At 37.3% G+C, this 19545-nt stretch overlaps 2 protein-coding genes across 2 annotated transcripts; one reads left to right on the top strand and one right to left on the bottom strand.

The window, feature by feature from the left end:
* Window positions 1-1643: 1643 nt before the first annotated feature.
* Window positions 1644-2834, bottom strand: LOC139881458 (uncharacterized). Its single transcript, XM_071865931.1, has one exon. The coding sequence runs from the start codon at window positions 2832-2834 to the stop codon at window positions 1644-1646; it is 1191 nt and encodes a 396-aa protein (XP_071722032.1).
* A 13064-nt stretch (window positions 2835-15898) lies between these two features.
* LOC139881457 (uncharacterized) lies at window positions 15899-17401 on the top strand. Its single transcript, XM_071865930.1, has 2 exons — window positions 15899-15909; window positions 16948-17401. Exons 1-2 carry the CDS (start codon window positions 15899-15901, stop codon window positions 17399-17401), a joined length of 465 nt encoding a protein of 154 aa, XP_071722031.1.
* The last annotated feature ends 2144 nt before the right edge of the window (window positions 17402-19545 follow it).

Below are 19545 nucleotides of genomic sequence, written 5' to 3'. Positions count from 1 at the left end.
TTCTTGACTATCTATCTATCTATATATATATATATAAACAATGCGCATATAACTGGGTTAGAAAATAACTTCGAACTTCCTATTGTTATTTGTCAATTTTTCACTGTTATCAGTTTAACTCTTATTGAATTTTTAAGTTGTCTTCAACACAACTTAATTACGATTAAATTCGGAAACCAAGCTTAACACAAGAACTAAATTAAATTTCGACGACCAATTACATTTGCTATGACGAATTAGTAACACATTTATCCTTCTAATTAATCCAAGGGGTGGCGAGTACAATTGCATTAATGGAGTACCGTTATACATAGATTGGATGACTGCCTTCCTGAAAGTTCATTAAACGGATTGGTATCCGATCTGAAAGTATGTTATTATCCGTTTCACATGATTTTTTTATTAAGTATTTTTTTATTTTATAAAAAAATATATTTTAATAATAAAATAAATTGATATTTGATAAATATAATAAGAATTATTTTTAATTAAATTTATATTTGATGAAATTATTTTTTAAAATTCATTTTATATAAATTTGTTTTTATAATTTAAATAAAAAAAATTTATACCAAATATAAATATTATTTTAATATATAATAAAAAAAAATTGAATTTTAATGACATATATAATTAATTAAGTATATCAAAGATATTTATATAAAAAAAAGTTCAAACTTTTTCAAATTAAACAAAATATACCTAATTTAAAAAATATTTTATTTTAAAAAAATATTCTCATTACATCTATTATTTATATATATCATTAAAATCTCAAAAAACCAAAGTAATTTCACTTCAATGAAGAACATCTGCAAATAATTTTTAATAAAACTGTAATGAAAACATGTATAATATACAAATACAGCACAATATTATAGATGGCATGTCTATTTAAAAAAAAAAAAGATGTGGCTTGTAAAGAACAAAAAGAAGAGATTGCTTCAAATAAGATTTGCGGCGGCTAACCCAAATCTCGCCACCAATCGCTCCCACACAAAATATTACTTTTCCCCATGAAATTTAAAAATGAAAACGGAAAATGATAAAGAAATTTTTGCTAGAGATAATGACGAAAGAAACAAGACAATATAATAATTAATCCTTCTTCCACCAAGTCCGTACACTGCTTGCCCTTTTCCTTTCGTGTTTTGAATTCAAAAACATACCTCTTTCGTCACGATATAAATATAAATTTTTTAATATAAGAAAAATATAAATTATATATAAAATTTTAAATTTATTTTGTGATAAGGTAGTACTTTGTATAGACGTTTTCACTTTTTAAATTTATAAATAAATTTAAAAAATGAAAATATCTTCTATATAAGGGAATATAAGACTAATAATCTATCACTAAAGAAAAATATAATTATTTGAACAAATTAAAATGTACTGCATATCTTAAACAAAGGTAAAAATATACTACTAGTATGAGCTAAGAAAATGTAAGAAAGTATTCACGTATACTTAATTAATCCTTCTTCCCACCAAGTATTCAAGCTGTTATTTACATTAGTTGAAAGAAAAATTACAAAAGAACATTGATGTTTAATTATGTTAGGTTATCAGAAACATACTTATACTGCTGAGACGAGATTCTATCACTATGCATTACATAATAATAAATATAATAATTTAATTTAATCTGAAGAACAAATCCATGGTTCCATCATACCTTCATTTCTTGTGCCAGTGGAATTAACAGCTGCTCCTCCAGCCACGTTTTGATCTGGCCCTTTTTCGCCATGAAAATCCAAAGAAGAAGAACCCAACGATGAGAAACTGATACTATTTATTTTCTGGTTCGATGTCGGCTCAGACGAATTTCCATTATTATAACCACCACCGTTAATTGACCTTAATAGATCACCACATTGATCATTTCCATGATGATCACCGCTCCAATTTCCGGTTTGATTGCTTCCATCACCCCTCAAACCGAACTGATCCTCCAACGGCTGTTTCGACCCGAGAACTCGATTAATATTACCGGATTGGAAATTAAGGAGTGGATTTTGCATGCTGAGAAGGTTTTGGGGTAATTGGTAATTTCCACCACCAGAATTATTCGAAGTGGTGGCGTCTAAATTTGAAGGATTAGAGGTAATTGGTGGCTGAAATTTCTGGGCGAATGGTCTTAAAAGATAAGGAGGATTATTATTATCCAAATTAGGAGGTCTCAGACCGAAGAGATCGAACCGGGTTCTGGGGAAGGCTGACGTGGCGGAGAATGGCGGTGCAGGGATCCCAGTAAATTCCTGAACCATGGCTCTGAAATTAGTGGTGTCTGTAGTCAACACAGTTGTTGGCGCACGCCTAGATGCTCGAGATCTCTTCTTCGGGTTTCGAACCACACCAATATTATTACTGTTACTGTTGTTCTTCGTACTAAGTGTCTGAACCGAACTGCTTATATTCGTCTGATGATCAGTAATTGAGCCAGAACCTGAACCCAAACCTGCAGCCGCATTATTCGGGTACGAACCGTAATTGGGCCGGTTGTTGATGTTGCTGAAGAATTGTGACCGGGAGGGTGATGAAGATGATGACGTGGCCATGAACCCACCGGGACTACTAACGATGAGATCGGTGCTATTCGGGTCGGATCTTATGGATTTGGACCAGATTGTATCGATGGGTAGTGAATTTGGGTTCTGGTTGTGGTTGTTTTCGAGTAAGAAATTGGATAAAGGGTCAAACATGGAGGACAAAGAAGATTGTTGCAGAGATGGTGTGATGAAAGCTGTATTGGATTGATGAGCGCGTGAATCGTACTCTTGTTCATCGCCGCTCGAAGATTGTAAGCTTCCACTTGTATTTCCAGAATCCATTTTTTTCCAGAGAGAGACAAATTAATTAAGATGAATTAGGATAGAGAAATACTAGCTATATATATATATATATCGCGCACGTACGTACATCAGAAAGAGAGATTATACTATTATACTACGAAACAAATTAAAAGCACTTGCGAACAATACTATTTAGAGAGAGATAGAGAGAGATTCTGGAACCCATATGTAATGTTGTCTTTAAAGCACACACGCAGCTCTGATCTGCAAACTTTTGAGAACCAAAAAAAGGGTATATGCGTCAAAAACAAGAAAGGAACAAATTACTAAATTGATGGTCGCCTAGATATAGTATAAAAGAAAAAAAATATAGAGAGAATAGAATAGAGGGATGGACGAAAATACTTATAATAAGAAAGAAAGAAAAAAAACTATATATCCACTTTTAATTAAATTAGTCTCTATCTTGACTATCACTTTCTTTTGTTGTTTAGCATTCTCAGAGTTATAGGTAAGTTAGGGTTGTTTTAGGAAGATGAAGACGTACGCCACCCACAGAGAGAGAGAGAGAGAGAGAGATGTTCTCAAAGGCTGCTTAATTCTCACTATCTGACTTCTCTGTGAGACAGCCAGAGAGGGGTCACCAGTCAAAGTATGTGAAAGTTATGGTTTTGACACAAATTTGTCGAGTGTGTGTGTGATGACATATGAAAAAAAAAAAAAAAGATAGAACGACCTTCATTTAAATATTTTTTCTCCATTAAATTATATATTAACCTTTATGTTAACTTCAAAAAAAAAAGAAAACCTTTATTTTTTTTTTCAATATCTTTGTGCTCTAGAATATAATGAGGTGGGCAAGCAAACAAATTAGAGAGGTTGGTTGTTGAATGGTAGTATAACCATGAATCCATTTACTTTTCAACACAAAAAAAATAAAAAATTAATTAGTAGCAAGCTAGTTTAAGAAAGTTTTAAATAAAGCACTTGGTCTACGTCAAAATTAAGTATATAGGATGCTATTAAAATTAATCAATCCCGCATAAAATACGGGCGCTACATAATATTCTTATATACATACATACTTTTTTTCTTCTTTCTCAAAATGATCAGGGGGAAGGTTTGACTTCTGGTAAGATTAGGTATGTAATTAAAAAACAAGGTCTACTAATTAGCTTAGTTATTTTTTTGAAGTAACTAATTAGCTTAGCTTTTTTTTTTTTTTTGAAGTTAAATTAGCTTAGTTTTATAGTGCTTATTTCTATTTCGAAAGATCGAATTCATAGTTATAGCTCATTTGGTATAACTGACTTATTAAATATAGTATATATTGTACGAGACATCCACAGGCTTTTGACCAAGTCAGAGAGAAAACAAAACACACACAAATTCATTAATACCTCATCCCCATACACAGCCTACATATCAAAATCTTTTCGTCATAATTGAAAGAATCTTTCACAGTCCTCATACTTACCTGCTGTTGAAAAATCTAGATGAACTGTATAGATGTGTGAAAAATTCATGATATTTCTCATTATGTCATCCATTTTTTTAATAAGTATATATATTGATCATGGCAGCGTATCTACCTACTTATAATTATCTTCTTACAAATTACTTTTGAAATAAGCTTAAGATAGTTGAGGATCGATGTTAATATTAGATCGATCGGATGGGATTGGATAAATCGGTTGAACAAAAATACACAAGGTCGCTACAAGTACAACCATCAAACTAATAATAACTTTTTTTTTCTTATGGTTAAATATTTAAAACAAAATTTAATTTATCAATTCATAACTATCACAAAAGCTTATAGTGCATATACCCAATTTGTATATGTAGCTATATACTTCTATATGCTATACGTATAATATGTATGCGCCATATATGTTATGCAATTTGTGCCCCCACATAAGGCCAAACCCTAACCCTAAAATACGATGATTTTGTACGTGAACCAACTCTACACGTAAAGCCGGTGGGCATATATTAAATAACCCTAGCTAGCTTACCCACTTTTATGCCATTGCAGTCCTGGATACTTGATTTCATATTAATTTAATCTCGGAAATCGGAATCCTAAAGACGAGAACTGTAAATATTTTTACCACTCATGAGGGGTACAGTATTTTTGTGTCCTTTTTCGGTCGGAGGTGAACATGCCATAGCCGGACCGGAAACGTCGTTTCCGGTCCAAAGATGATTAATTAGTTAAAATCGGTAATGTGGTTTCCGGTTTTAACTAAAATTGGTAATGGGGTTACCGGTTTTAACTAAAACCGATAATGGGATTTCCGGTTTAAGTTTCTATATAAATTCCCGCCGCATTAATTCTTCCGCATTACATTTTTCTCTTCTTCTCTCATCAGTAATTCTTCCGCATTACATTTTCTATTCTTCTCTCATCAGTAAACGAGATTTTTTTTTTAATTTATTTGTAATATTTATTTTATTTATTTACTTATTTTATAAATATGTCTTCTTATTTAAATTTATACTGGAGAAGTTCTATACAATTCGTAGAAGGCAAGGTCGTGGTGGGTAGCCTTCCCGACGCAACGTATTTCATCGATGGTATTTTGAGCTACGATGATTTTTCTCAAGTAATGTGCGATTATGCCGGAATTCAAAGAGAACGGGTACAATTGAATCTTATTTATGTATACGCGGTTGATAACGGTGAAAAACAATGTATCGTAATCAATGATGATGCTACGCTATCATTGATGTATCAACACCATTCTTGGAGTCGTGACTTGTTCATCAGCTACAATCCGGTTCATAATTCGGACCGGACATCCGATCCCACTGAGGGATACGTTGCGCCCCAGCCCCAGCGGAGATCAGTATTCGGTAGCGTTAGACGACGCAGAGAGCGATCACCCGAGGTACCTCCGCCTGCTGTACCTCCTCCTCCGGTAGCAGCTGCTCGTCATTCTGTATCGGATTTTAGGGCTGGACCCTCTCGTCCGGCTGGATCCCTTCGCGGGGGACAGGGTAGTAGCAGACCTTGCGAAATACGGGGAAACGCCTCATCGTACGATGATTACATCGTCCCACCAGCAGGAGACTATCATGTGTTCAGCAACATGGATGGACCTAATGAGATAACAAACCGCCGCATTCCTAGTGCTGCAGAATTATACGATGGGGACCCTAATAATATAAAGATGGGAACACATTTTTCTAACAAGGACGAGCTTCAAGGTGCGATAGCGATCTGGTCTACCAGGCGGGGAAGAGAATTTCGCACGACGAAGTCAGACCGGACAACATGGGCTGCAGAATGCGTTAATCGTCCAAACACACGTACTAATCAGCCGCATGACGGTATTATATGCAACTGGAAGATCCGGGCTTCGTTCAGGAGCGAATATCGCACGTGGCAAATTACTATGTGGTGTGACGGGCATAATTGTGAAGGAGCGGAGAACGAACGTGAAGACAGGAATATTTTCCAAGCTCACGTTGCCCACGTCATAATGGGAAAGATTCGCGAGAAACCAAATTACCCGATCAAGGCCATAGTTGAAGACTGTGAAGCAGCATTCGGCTGTAAAATTGGGAGGAAAAAAGCTTGGGACGGTAAGCGAGTGGCGATGAACCATATGTATGGAGACTGGGAGACAAATTTCCGCCAACTTCTCGGCTACATGAGAGCTCTTCAAAACTGTCACGATGGGACCGCAGTGCAGTGGAAGTTCAAGAAGGAGGACAGGATTGTGCATAGCGGTCGAAAGATTTTCAGGTACCAACGCATGTTTATCGAGCACAATAATAAAAATTTTACTCCGTATACTGATTATTGTTATTCATTCAGGTACGTATTTTGGCATTTCGGTGCCACGAGAACCACTTTTCAACACAGCCACCCTGTAGTAACTGTCGACGTAACGCATCTTCGTGGGGCGTACAAGGGTAAGGCGATTGTAGCGGTCGTGAAGACTGCCAACGATAGAGTCGTCCCGGTCGCATATGCGATCATAGACGAGGAGTCTAGCCACAGTTGGTATTGGTTCTTAAAGTACCTGAAAATTTACGTTCTACAAGATACGTTCACATGCATCATCTCTGATTGTAATTCGGGCATCCTGTCGGCTATTGCGAAGCTCGATACCAAATTTCCAAACTGGGGAGTTCACAGGTGATGTTTACAACACTTTAATTATAATTCCAAGTTCAAATTAATCATTAATTAATTCTCGATTCCGGACAGGTACTGTATGGAGCACATTCGTGCTAATTTGCTGTCAAGCGTTCCGACGAAGAAAGGATTGTACGCCTTATCTTGGACAATTGGTACCGAGTTGGATGAGGCTAAGTATGCGCAGGCATGGGCAGATCTCACAGAATCGAGTCAGGCTGCAGCAACGTACCTACAACGTATTCCCCTGGAGAAGTGGACATTGATCCTGGACGGATTCCACCGATGGGGAACAACCACCTCGAACAACGTGGAGAGTTATAATAACGTTCTCAGAGGCGACCGCTTCTTGCCCATCAGGGCGTTCGTTCAGGCGACGCATGCGAAAGCCATGGCGATATTTACGGACGAACTATCGAAAATCGAGAGATACAGATATGCTCTTGCATTAAAACCTATGGAAAAGTTCGACGCAGACAGAATTCATTGCAGACGGTACAATGTCTCGTTATATCCAAATGCTCCCGGCCGTACGTTCAGAGTCACATCTCCGCCAATGCGTTTCGGAATTGCAGGCAATGAGCATGCGGTTCAATTTGATATGGGTTCGTGCACATGCTTACGTTGGAACACGTACATGATACCTTGCTCTCATGCAATGGCAGTTGCCAAGGTACTCCACGTCCGTCCTCTCGACCTGGTCCATCGTTGCTACACAAGGGATGGTTGGAGATTATAGTTCAGCGGTGTTCGGCCCTTTACCAAATCATTGGCCCGAATCCGATTTTTTGCTCCTACCAGACGACACTCGCATGGTTCATCAAACCGGTCGTGGACGCAGAAGAATAAACAGACGACAGCGTGGCGCGAGGGACTACCTGAACATGACCGGTAGAAGACCCCGAGGGTGTAGTAATTGCAATGGCAGAGACCACGACAGAAGGAAATGTCAGTTCACTCATACACCTGTGGATAGGCTGTCGTTGAACATGTTGTACGACCCATACGGGCTTCATGGAAACGAGCCTGTCGGCGATGCGCACTACGATGACGATAGTGAAGATCTCGACTTCAATTATGACGACGACGACGAGGATGACGACGACGGCGACGAGGATGACGATGGCGATGACGATGAAGACGACGACGACGATGAAGATGATGATGATGTACAAGATGAACAGTAGGACTAAGATACATTGAATGTTTAATATTATTCTCAATAAGAAAACAACGTTCGCACGTTAATGTCTACATCATAAATAAAACAATAAGATAAGATTAGTCTACTACAATTCAATCTCATCCGGCGCCATAATATAACCAACTGCTCCTTTTCCTGGTTTGTCCGCGACCGATACGATCCTGTCGCTGCAACTCTATCTCCTCCGCAGATGGTTCGCCACGCTCAGTGGGGGCATCTCCTCCGACACCTAAACTAATATCTACATCTCCACCCACTTGGTCAGGAGTCTGATGCGGCGGAGGGAAGCCACTGAAAATACCCATGACAAAATCGTACTGCATAGGTTCTGCAGTCGGCAGCGGACCTGTATCCGTCAAGGAGACTGGGAGCTCCTGAAACGGAGATGTGTCATCAGTCAGGTCATAGGTCGTGAATTCCGCGCCGGTTAGTAGATCCGTGAAGCCCAATTGCGAATTGCCAGTATCATCGACGTCCAATGGCTGTGACTCTGGCACTCGCGCATGACCACTACCATGATGAGATGATGTAGAACGCCTAGATGAAGAACCACTGTGACGAGAGGATCCAGCGGAACGAGAGGTACCAGCCATAAAATCAGATACGGAATGGCAGGCAGCTGCAGCCGGAGGCGGAAGTACAGCAGCCGGAGGAGGAGGTACCTTAGGTGATCGCCGTCTGCGTCGTCTGCCGCTACCCAAGACCCGACTCTCGAGCCTCTGCAGCAGTGATCTCTGCTGCAGAGCAACGTAACCCTGGGTGGGATCGGTGTGGGAGACGCCCTGGCTCGCGACCGCTGCCTCCTCCTGTATCGGCAAACCTGTCGCCTCCATCAGATCTCGGATCCCTGATGAAATAACATCGAATCGCTGTGATATTTCGGGGTGATATTCGTTGCTCTCGTACTCGTCATGATAATCGTTGACCTGATACATAAGTCGGCTCAACTCGTGGCTCTGCAAACAAATACATCACAAACAATGAATCAATATCGAGCAGTAGTTAAAAAGATCTTTGAACGAATGAAAGTACAAAGACAGTGAATTAATAAATAAGACATAAACAACAATAAATTTTATTTACCAAGGCATTCACCGAATCCGTGTGGCCATGGTAACCACCTCTGCCTGGCTCACGACCGGGCTGTTGAACGAATCGTACGGTCTTGTCAATGTACCACCCTCCGTATACCTCCACAACGGTCGGGTTAGTCGTATGCGGACCCTCAACGATATGGTTGGCCCGATCGTGCCAATGATGGACGTGGTATTCATGAACACGTTCCCAGTCCACAACGTGGCATGACCTCCTCATCCGGTGCAACCTCTCAGTCCCCGCCTGATTTAGAGGGGCATCCGACACATGTTGCAGGCGACCGAACTGCCGCATGATTCTGTCGGGATAGTAGCCCTCCACAACATAGAAATAGTGGAGGTACGTCCTCGACATCCAAATGTCCTCGCCTTGACGACATCCGGCCGGTAGACCGAGCATATGTTCAGCGTAGGGAGTCCATAGGAACTGAGACAAAATGACGAAAATAATTGTTAGAAATAAATTTATATTTTGAAAAACAACATTCGAACAGGTTTAAAATACCTGGGACGGAGTCATCATAGACAACTGATCTCTGTAAGCCACAAGGGAGTGGCTTGTAATGTTCGTCCTGGACAGAAGCCTCGTCCACCTGCGTGAATTAGAAGTTAGTAATTCGGGCATAAAATGTATGGTCGCAGGATCAAATAATTCATGAATTTAAATCGACGCGAACTTACCGTGCTGCAAGTGGGGAGTCTTCCGGCGCCTCCTGTCCTCGACGAAACCTTGGCCGCACCTTAGTAATCCTCGTCCATGCCCATGACTGGACGAGTAGCCCGCAAATGTTAGAATATTGCTCTCCGGAGCGGGCCGAATCGCATAGTGCGCGATACGTGTAGGAGAGCACAGCGCTGCCCCAGCTCAAACAACCGCATGCAGCTGGGTCCTCTAGGAGGTGAAGTATCATCAAATCGATCTTGTTCTGGCTACGATCGGGGAAAAAGCAACCAGCAAGCAAGAATGCCATGTGGCATCGCGCCCTCTGCAGCGCCTCCTGCAATGTAATAACTACGTGGTCGTAATGGCGCTCCAGGTGGGCCTTAATGCTAGAGAGTTTGATGTCGGTCTTGGAAGTCTTCGCCAGCACGAAGCCCAACAGTGTCTGGAGATACCCGTCGATGTCGGCGGGATACTCCTCGGTACCGGTGACAGGCGCACCGTCGACCCGTAATCGTAGCAACATCTCCACGTCCTGCAGGGTGATGGAGGCCTCGCCTATGGATAGATGGAAGGTATGGGTCTCGGGCCTCCATCGTTCGGCGAGTGCGGTCAGAAGATGATGGTCATACGGCATGAATCCTATCTTCGAGACCAATCCGAAGCCCATCATATCTATATATGCCATGACCTCTGGTATGTGATAGGCGTCGTCACGCATACACTCCCAGAAGAAAGCGTCCGCTCTCCTCACGATCATCGGACTGTCGTGCTCCTCCGGTGACGAATAAATGTCACGCGATCTGTGCTGCGGCTGAAACTACAGTACATCGGGTACGCTAGGTCCCTGCGTAATCCAGGAAAATCTGGCCGCCATAATCTGTAAAAAAATGACAAAATAAAATTAGTCCTCTAAAATTAATCAACGTATCTTATAAATAAATAACTGGTTCCTGCAAAACATTTTATCTAAATTATTTTCGAAAATTTTAACTCAGAATTTTTTTTTTTAGTTTAAATAAGTGAGAATGAGAAATCGGTCCGGTTTGACTTGAAACCGGACATCCGGCTCACGGTCTGGCTTAAAATCGGAAATTCGGTTCACGGTCTGGCTTAAAATCGCTTCGGACATATCGGTTTGACTTAAAACGACACGGTTTGACACGTTCTCGATTTCCGGTTCATGGTTTTAATTAAAATCGGAAATCCGGTTCACGGTCTGGCCAAAAATCGGTCGGTTTCACTTAAAACGACACGGTTTGACTTAAAACCGGAACCGGAAATCCGGTTCCCGATTTGGCTTAAAATAGGACTTAGAACGACACGGTTTGACTTTAAACCGGATTTCCGGTTCACGGTTTCGCTTAAAATAGGACTTAAAACGACACGGTTTGAATTAAAACCGGACCCGGACCGGATTTCATTAAAACCGGTCCGGATTTCATTAAAACCGGTCCGGATTTCATTAAAACCGGAAATCCGGTTCCCGGTTTTTTAAAAACGGTACGCCTAAAATCGGAAACCGGGTCACCGGTTTAATGTAAAACCGTGAACCGGATTCCCGGTTTTAATTAAAACCGGTAACGCCGAAACCGGTTTTAATTAAAACCGGGAATCCGGTTACCGGTTTTACATTAAACCGGTGACCCGGTTCCCGGTGCAAACTTGATCTGCAACCTCCCGACCTTCTCTCTCCCCGACGCCGTTCGTCTCACTGCCCAACTTCCGTTCCGGCGATTCCGGCCACAATCCCGGTACCAATCAACTTCTCTCGACCTCACGATCATGAATATAACCTCTAATTTTCCTAACTCGTCTCCGTTTTCGTTTAATTTAGAAAAATCAAATTAGGGTTCGTCGGAAAATTTGGGGGTTTTGTCCGATTGAGATATATGTTAATCTACGTCGTCTCACGATCATTTCTATGTAAAAATTAAGCTTAAAATCACATGAATTCGAGGTTAATTTTACCTTCAAAGTTTCGGAGATTGTAGAATTCGGACCGAATTCGATTGCTTTGTGTTTGTTGATGTTGGAGGAAGCTTTAGGATGTCGATTTTGGGTCAAACTCGCTTGAATTCGGTTGACTCGGTCTCAACTCACTCTTGACTCGAGCTTGACTCACCGGTAAAACGACCTCCGATCGGTATGCTCCTTTGACGAAAAATGACCCTTACTGCCTCTTCTATATCATATAATTTTTTCAAAATTTTCGGAATTTTTTTAGAGAGAATACGGAAGGCGGAGAGAAATTATAGAGTTTTGTGATAGACGGACTCAAATTGTGTTTCCGGCCGGTATAAGTATTTTCCCGGTTTTCAAATTTTTTTTCCGCAAGTGCCACGTGGCAAGCCGTGATTGGACGAAAATGTCGGCCGTTTGACCGGTTGTGGGTAGCCGGTCAGACCGGTTGACCGGGTATCCCAAAGCCGGTCAAACGGCCGACATTTTCGTGCAATCACGGCTTGCCACGTGGCAGTTCGGGAACAAAAAAAAAATGTAAGACCTGGAATGGGAAACCCGGTCTTACCCTTTGACCGAGAATCCCAAAACCTGTCTTGCTTAAGCTTAATTACGCCTAATTAATTTGTTGGACCGGAAACGCCGTTTCCGGTCCAACTACAAATGTTTACCCCTCCTTTTCCGGTCAAATGTTTACTTAATTTTAAAAGAAAAATTAATTTGTAATTTCCTGCCACGCATGAGATATACTCCCTCTTGTGACGGACCCTCACCATATATTAGTATATAATTATATAGTGTATGTTATAATTTAAATAAAATTAAATATTAGCATGATTATCTAACATTAATAAGAAATGAAATTATAGTTTTTAATATAAATTATATGAAATGTATATAGAATAATGCATATAAATATTATGATGAAAGTCGGTTATATGAGAATGAACAAAATTAATTTGATTCAATCAAATTTAATATATTTTTAATTTGAGTTTGATTAAATTTTAAAGTTGTACCACGAACTTTTTAGATAAATACATAATTTGAATTTATTAAAATTTAAATCATCAATTTTATTTTATATATTTTGTAATTCAATTAATTATTATTAATTTTAAACTTATCAATAAACTATAAACAAATAAATGTAATTATATTTAATATATAAACTAATAATTACAATTTGATTTTTGTTTTTTAAATATCATGCTCAATAAATTTATGTGTATTTCTGATTTAAAAATAAAATAATGAATCATATAATGTATTTAAAGATAATAATAATGTAATTTTATGAAGTTAAATGTGTGATACAATATTTTTTTTTTATTACTTATATATAACTTTTTAAAAAAAAAACAAAAAAAAGAGAATTATGATAGCATAATAAACTAGCCTAATAAAACACTTAACATAAGTACATAAGAAAACCAATTCACTATGGTGAGAACGGGCTAGCGCGGGAGAGTGGCTATAGAAAAGTAGATTGACGTGGACCGATTCGACACTTCAATATGTTGATGAACCGGCCTTCATACACTATTAAGGATTTCATTTTGACGGTTCATTGTAGCTTTATGTTCTTATTTCCGACTCTCTAGAGTTGTTAGTGTAGGAGGTCAAATTTTTTCGTTTAATTTGTATTTAATTATTTATTGACTCAACTACATAAATGTGGTGACGGTAATTGTTGATTGATTTATTTTTTTTGCAGATACGACTTTCTTTTTTGTTTTTAATAAGTAAACACTTATTACTATACTCTTATTTATTTTAATGGGACATTATTTGTTGATTGTTGACTTTGATTCTATACTAACAACGAATAATATTTAAAAATCTGACTCTTTTATTTCACTTATTTTATGACTGACCGTCACAATTCTTTTATAATTAACTATTCTATTTTTGACTTCTTATTTGACATACTATCACGACCCATTTATTGTTGACTCTTTTGTTTTAGATTTTTTATGTGACAGACTGTCACGACTCTATTAAAATTAACTCTTTTATTTTGAACTTGCTATGTAACTTACTATCACGACACAACTACTTGTGATGACAATTTAACTTAAAAGCTTCTTAAAAAAATGATTGTTTTAATAACTATGAGAGTGCAATCTTACATCAACTAGTTTACTGACAAGCTGTAACAACGAGATATAGTTTGATATCATTGCTCCACCTTTCCCGATGTATTGAGTGAGGCTTTGCAAGCTAGGAAACCATGATCACTCATCAATGCAATATGTGACACTCCCTCTATGGGTGGATAACAATCCTACACCACGAGCTCACAATACGAAATGGTGATACTTGTCAAGAGCGGATAACATCGCCTCTCCAGACGTCTGTCGCAACAAATTACTCCAAGTCTAATTACCCTCTTGATGTAAGTCTCCCCCTCAACCCTAGCAATTTCGTCTAAGGTTCGTCTTTATTATGTCACTCCAGCTACAAACACAGTAGCCATTCGCCCTTTGATATCTCAACCTCTCAGTTCTACTTTAATTGTTTATACGATCGAACTCACATATAAAAATTGATGCTAGATCGGGCAACACAGAGACAAAGTGTATTTCTTCTCTCTTCAACTCTTTCTCTCGTTTGTCTGCAAGTTGCAAATCAAGTATATATGTCTTATTTATAGACGACGAGGATCACAATCTCATTGTTAATTTTACTTGGAAAGCATACATCCGTCGATCTTGAATATTCTAGAAAAATTGATATCTGTAGATATTTAAATAATTAAATTTTTTCTTGGAAGATTCTCGTTTGTTGGTTTGAGTTAAATTTCTTCTAAACCATTAATGCATTTTTCAATCGGTGTCATTTGATTTAAACTAATTATGATCATTGATTAATTTGTTAATCCGTGTGATAGGTTATATGAACAATCATCACCATTTATTTATTTTATACAAATCTAAGATTGTATACTTATATATAAAATGAAAATTTTGTCGAGATACTTTATATTTAAAGAAAGAACTATCTTAAGAGAGTTTATTCTTGATAAGGAAAGTATTGTGATAAATTCTAGATTTTAGAGTTTATTACTTCTTTATACTTGAGTTTTTGCTATTAAATCGAGTGTTAGTGTTTATTTTAGTTGTTATTATGTTTGTTTTGGTTTTCTTATGTGTTTGTAGGCGATAGATATCAAAACAAGTCAAAGGATAAGAGTTTATGCACGAGTTTTGACTTCATTGCGAATTTCGAACAACGTCTAGTGAGAATCAACAAATGAGTTCAACATGAAAGTTGTAAATTTATGTCTTAACTTTTCAACGCATCAAAAATCAGATCATTTGGACATCGGGAGCTCAAGATATGACAAATTTTCGAAAACTGGATGGAAGTTGTGCGCGCGCGACGTCACCCCCGAGACACAATCGTTGCCCCAGCGACATTCAGACTTAAATAAATCCTATTTGACTAGATTTTGTACTTAATACAAATAGGCAAGCATTTAGGATTTTTAGATAGACCACCATGTATAGAAAAAAATCAAATTTTTAGATTAAAAGAAGCTTAGAGAGAGCTATTTGCAGAGGTTTCTTCCGTTCTTTATCTTTGAATCGTGTAATTATGCTACTCTCTTGTTACTTTACTATGGTTATTCATAGCTAAACGTTTTGTTCTAGGGTTTTGATGGATCTATAATCTAATTGATGTTTCTTACTAGTTTCATGTTTAATCTAGTCATTGAATTCCAATTTTCTATGTTGTGTTCTTAATGCTTTCGTAGACTTGATCACCCTAAGAATTGATTGATTATCCTTAACAACAAAACGAAAATGTGAGTTTTGGATTAAAACCTGAATATTAGAATCGCGTGTTTAATATATTTAAGAGATGATGAGTTAATTGTTGTTAGCATAGACATATAGCTAATGGATTTGCGAACTTAGTTAGATATAGAACTAATTGCAATTGCTTTATCTTGTAAGACTATAGACATATAGGGTTAGAATAAAGTGATTAGGGTTAATCAACATGGACATATGCTTTTAACTATTAATGGGTATTGGGTAATTGGAATGATTTGACGAAATTAACTATGAACTTTGTAGGAACATCGATGATGGTTATGGTGAAGTTGAATGTCCTAGAATCTTCTCATCTCCGATATCCTCGTTGCTTTACTTGTTTTTATTTTATTGCCTGTTGTTTACATTTATCATCTGCTTAATTAATCCTTTGAACAAGTTTGCAAAGGGATAATACTGGTGTCTAGTATTTAGATTAACACAATTCTCTGTGAGAACAATACTCTACTTATTACTTCATTACTTGTGGCGACACGTGCATTTACATGCGCAATTTAGCCCAACATATTGTGATGACATGATTTTTAATATGACTTTCTTAACAATTTTTATATTTTTATCAATGCTAGACAATATATATATATATATGTAATGTGATACCGTATCTACAGAAATAATTGACAATACTTCTAGAGAGTTTTGAAATGGGGATGACTTAGTTTTTTCCCTCTCTAGAATCTCTTCTCTAGAGTGAATAGTAATACCGCAACAAAAAATTTCGATCATCCATGGGTGATTGGGGCAGTATTTAGAATCCAACTTAAAGAAAAATGACTACCTTCGTCTGGATGATATTCAGGGGCGGATCTATATACAAGGTGGGGGGACCAAGTCCCACCCCAGTTGGGAAAAAAATCAAGGTGGGAGGACCAAGTCCCACCCTAATTGGAAAAAAAAATCAGCTATAGATACAATATATTTAATCTGTCCATTGTAAACACAAAACTAGCTTTATCTTAGTGGTTTGTGCATGATCTATATTCCATCAACTCTTCAATTCGAATTTTTATTTTTATTTTCTCAATTAATCAACATGCATTAGTTAGTGATGGACCAATTGGGCTCAACCTGAAACAATATAAGGGACACTTAAAAATGTATACCGCACAAATAATTTTTTTTTTTGAAAAAATATTAAAAATTAAAACTGTAACTTTTTAGTAAATCCACAAATTTTTTTTAAAGGCAGTAAATCCACAAATTGATTTTACATATAATTTTTTTTCCTCTGATTTGTAGGTTCTATCCGATTCTCAATCCTGCGTTCGTCCCTGATGATGTTTTACTCCCAAGAAATAGTGATCTCTCTCTAAGTCTTCTTGGGAAAGTGTTCAATCCCAATAAAGTGGTGTTTCATGCCATGAGAGCCAATGTCAAGTTTCCTTGGAACCTACTAGGAGAATTCTTCGTAAGGGAAGTAGGGTTCAACCTTTACAGTTTCCTCTTTAAATGTCTCGAAGATCGCCGAAAAGTCTCGAAAGATGGCCCATGGTGGTTTGAAAAACATTTGATGGTGTTGCAAGATGTAGATCCATTCTTAAGGCCAGAAGACATGACTTTCTATTCTCAAGTTTTTTGGGTCCAACTTCATCAAATGTCATTCCTTGTCCTGAATTCGATGGCAGGAAGAGTTTTGGGGAAAAGGATTGGTGAGGTCCTCAATGTAGATGATCGTTTGAGAAGGTTTATATAGATTAGAGTGGTGGTGAATGTTCAAATGCCATTAATGAGTGGTATATCCATTAAAATCCTAAATAGAGACTTTTGTATTCCTTTTAAATATGAGAAGCTTCAAGAATTCTATACTAAGTGCGGGAAGATGGATCACAAAGCCAAGGAATGTAGCATAATGTCCTCAGAAATTCCAAAATGGGCCATGCACAGTGGTTGGCTAAAAGTTGGAGTGGTGGAATCAAACCGAAGACTTGTTCCCACCTCCAAATCATGTGCATGGCAGAAATTTGAGAAACTGTTAATGGATAATCTTGTACTCAAGCCTTGACTTCTTTGAAGACGGCATAAACGGATAGAATAGTGTTCTTGACTTGGCAAACTAAGGTGAATTTCCGTTGCAACTTCACTTCCTATAACTTCAGTCAACCAAGCCCTCGAAAATAACTTAAAATACAAGGAGACAATAAAAACATAAAAAAAAATGCATCTAGTATATATATATATGTAACAACTAAAATGGTCATGAAATATTCATCTTACTATTGCTTCTTTGGTATAAAGATTGCATTTGGCTTGGTACCATGAAATAGTCATCTCAAAATGTGGCACCATTTTATGGTATGAAAAGAGAGTAAGCGACTGAATATTGGATATGAAGAGAAATAGAGATTTCCTTAAATCAGAGGGTAAATCAACGACAAGTAAATCAGATAGTAAACGAAAAGAAATAGAGATTTAACTTGACTTTTCCAATCAAAAACAAAGTAAATAAGGGTGAAGCAACATAAAGATAGATTTTTACATATAAAACTATCAACTATCACCGTCGATGAAATCATTCATGAACAACAGACCATTAACACAAATTAACACCAAATTGATCACAAAACAGAGTGATTGAGAGTAAATGACAAAACTTCCAAAACTAAAACAAAATCAATGACGGTAAATCAAATAGTAAACCAACGAAAATAGAGATTTCCGTCAAAATCCCCGATCCAAATCAGAGTACATGAGAGTAAATCAAAATACTTTCGAAAATATCAATTACACTAACGGAAAGATATCTTTTTCCATTCTTTAAATAGCAACTATAATAGTATCAATTGCATGTACATGATACCTTCTATTTATTCATCAAAATCACGCACGTTTAGATGGAAATTGTACATTTTAATTATTAAAATTAATTGAAGGATAAGACCTCGGAATTGTCTTTCATTCCAAGGCTTGTATCCATGCGCTTCATATTCACCTAGAGTTCGCTCCAAAAAATATGAAAGAAACTTTGCTGCTTCCTTAGGAGCAGCAAAACGATGTACACACCAATTGAAAATAGACGTATAGGAAGGATAAAATATTAGTATAATACCTTGTTCTTTGTACGCAATTTTATTCTTCGATTTTCGGTATTCATAAAAATAATGATACATTACTACACCCTATAATGGAATGATGAACCCCGAGGGGAAGTACTAAAATTATATACCCTAAAATTTAAATACGAAACTTAAAAATAAAGACCAAACAAACAAGCATTTAATTTAAAAAATTACAGATTTTTTTTCTTTCCTATAGGTCAACTTTTAATTGGTGGGAGCAACAAAATGCCCCTCACGTCAATCCCTCAAGCCTAGCCAAAACCATGATCGACTATGTTAAGAAAGGGAAGACCTTAAGGTTTTGTCTAAATGATGACTTTCTTTTCACAAAAAGGAACAACATCTATGTGCCCAAATGGGGGAGCTTGAGGAAATAAATTCTGAAGGAGTGTCATGACTCAAAATGGGCAGGGCATCCGGGTATACAAGAAAGAATAGCTCTAATATACATGAATTTTATAAACTGACACTTGAAGTTTATCAAAGCAAATTTTATTATGCAACACTTGAAGAATACAGAAATGAGTACTATTATTAAGTGAACTGTACATGTTATAAAAAAAAAAAAACCGTAAGAGTTTACAAATTATATTTGTACTTGTACCAAGTAATCAAACACATCCATATTATCTAATACACACATTTATTGAGTAAACAACTTGGCTTCTCTAGTCCATATCTCGGCACTAATTACTAAGTCAAGTTTTAGTATGGAAGCATAGGTTATAGATTTCCGAACCATATTGTGGGTTATTGATTGAATCGATTGTTTTCAAATGAG

Source organism: Rutidosis leptorrhynchoides, unplaced genomic scaffold (genome assembly GCF_046630445.1).
Source record: "Rutidosis leptorrhynchoides isolate AG116_Rl617_1_P2 unplaced genomic scaffold, CSIRO_AGI_Rlap_v1 contig158, whole genome shotgun sequence".
In the NCBI taxonomy this organism is placed as follows: Eukaryota; Viridiplantae; Streptophyta; class Magnoliopsida; order Asterales; family Asteraceae; genus Rutidosis; species Rutidosis leptorrhynchoides.
Note: the sequence above shows the minus strand (reverse complement) of the source record. Positions and strands in the feature narration are given on the sequence as shown.

Excerpts from the sequence above, each read along its gene's own strand:
- LOC139881458 (XM_071865931.1), bottom strand. The coding sequence starts at position 2,834 with ATGGATTCTGGAAATACAAGTGGAAGCTTACAATCTTCGAGCGGCGAT.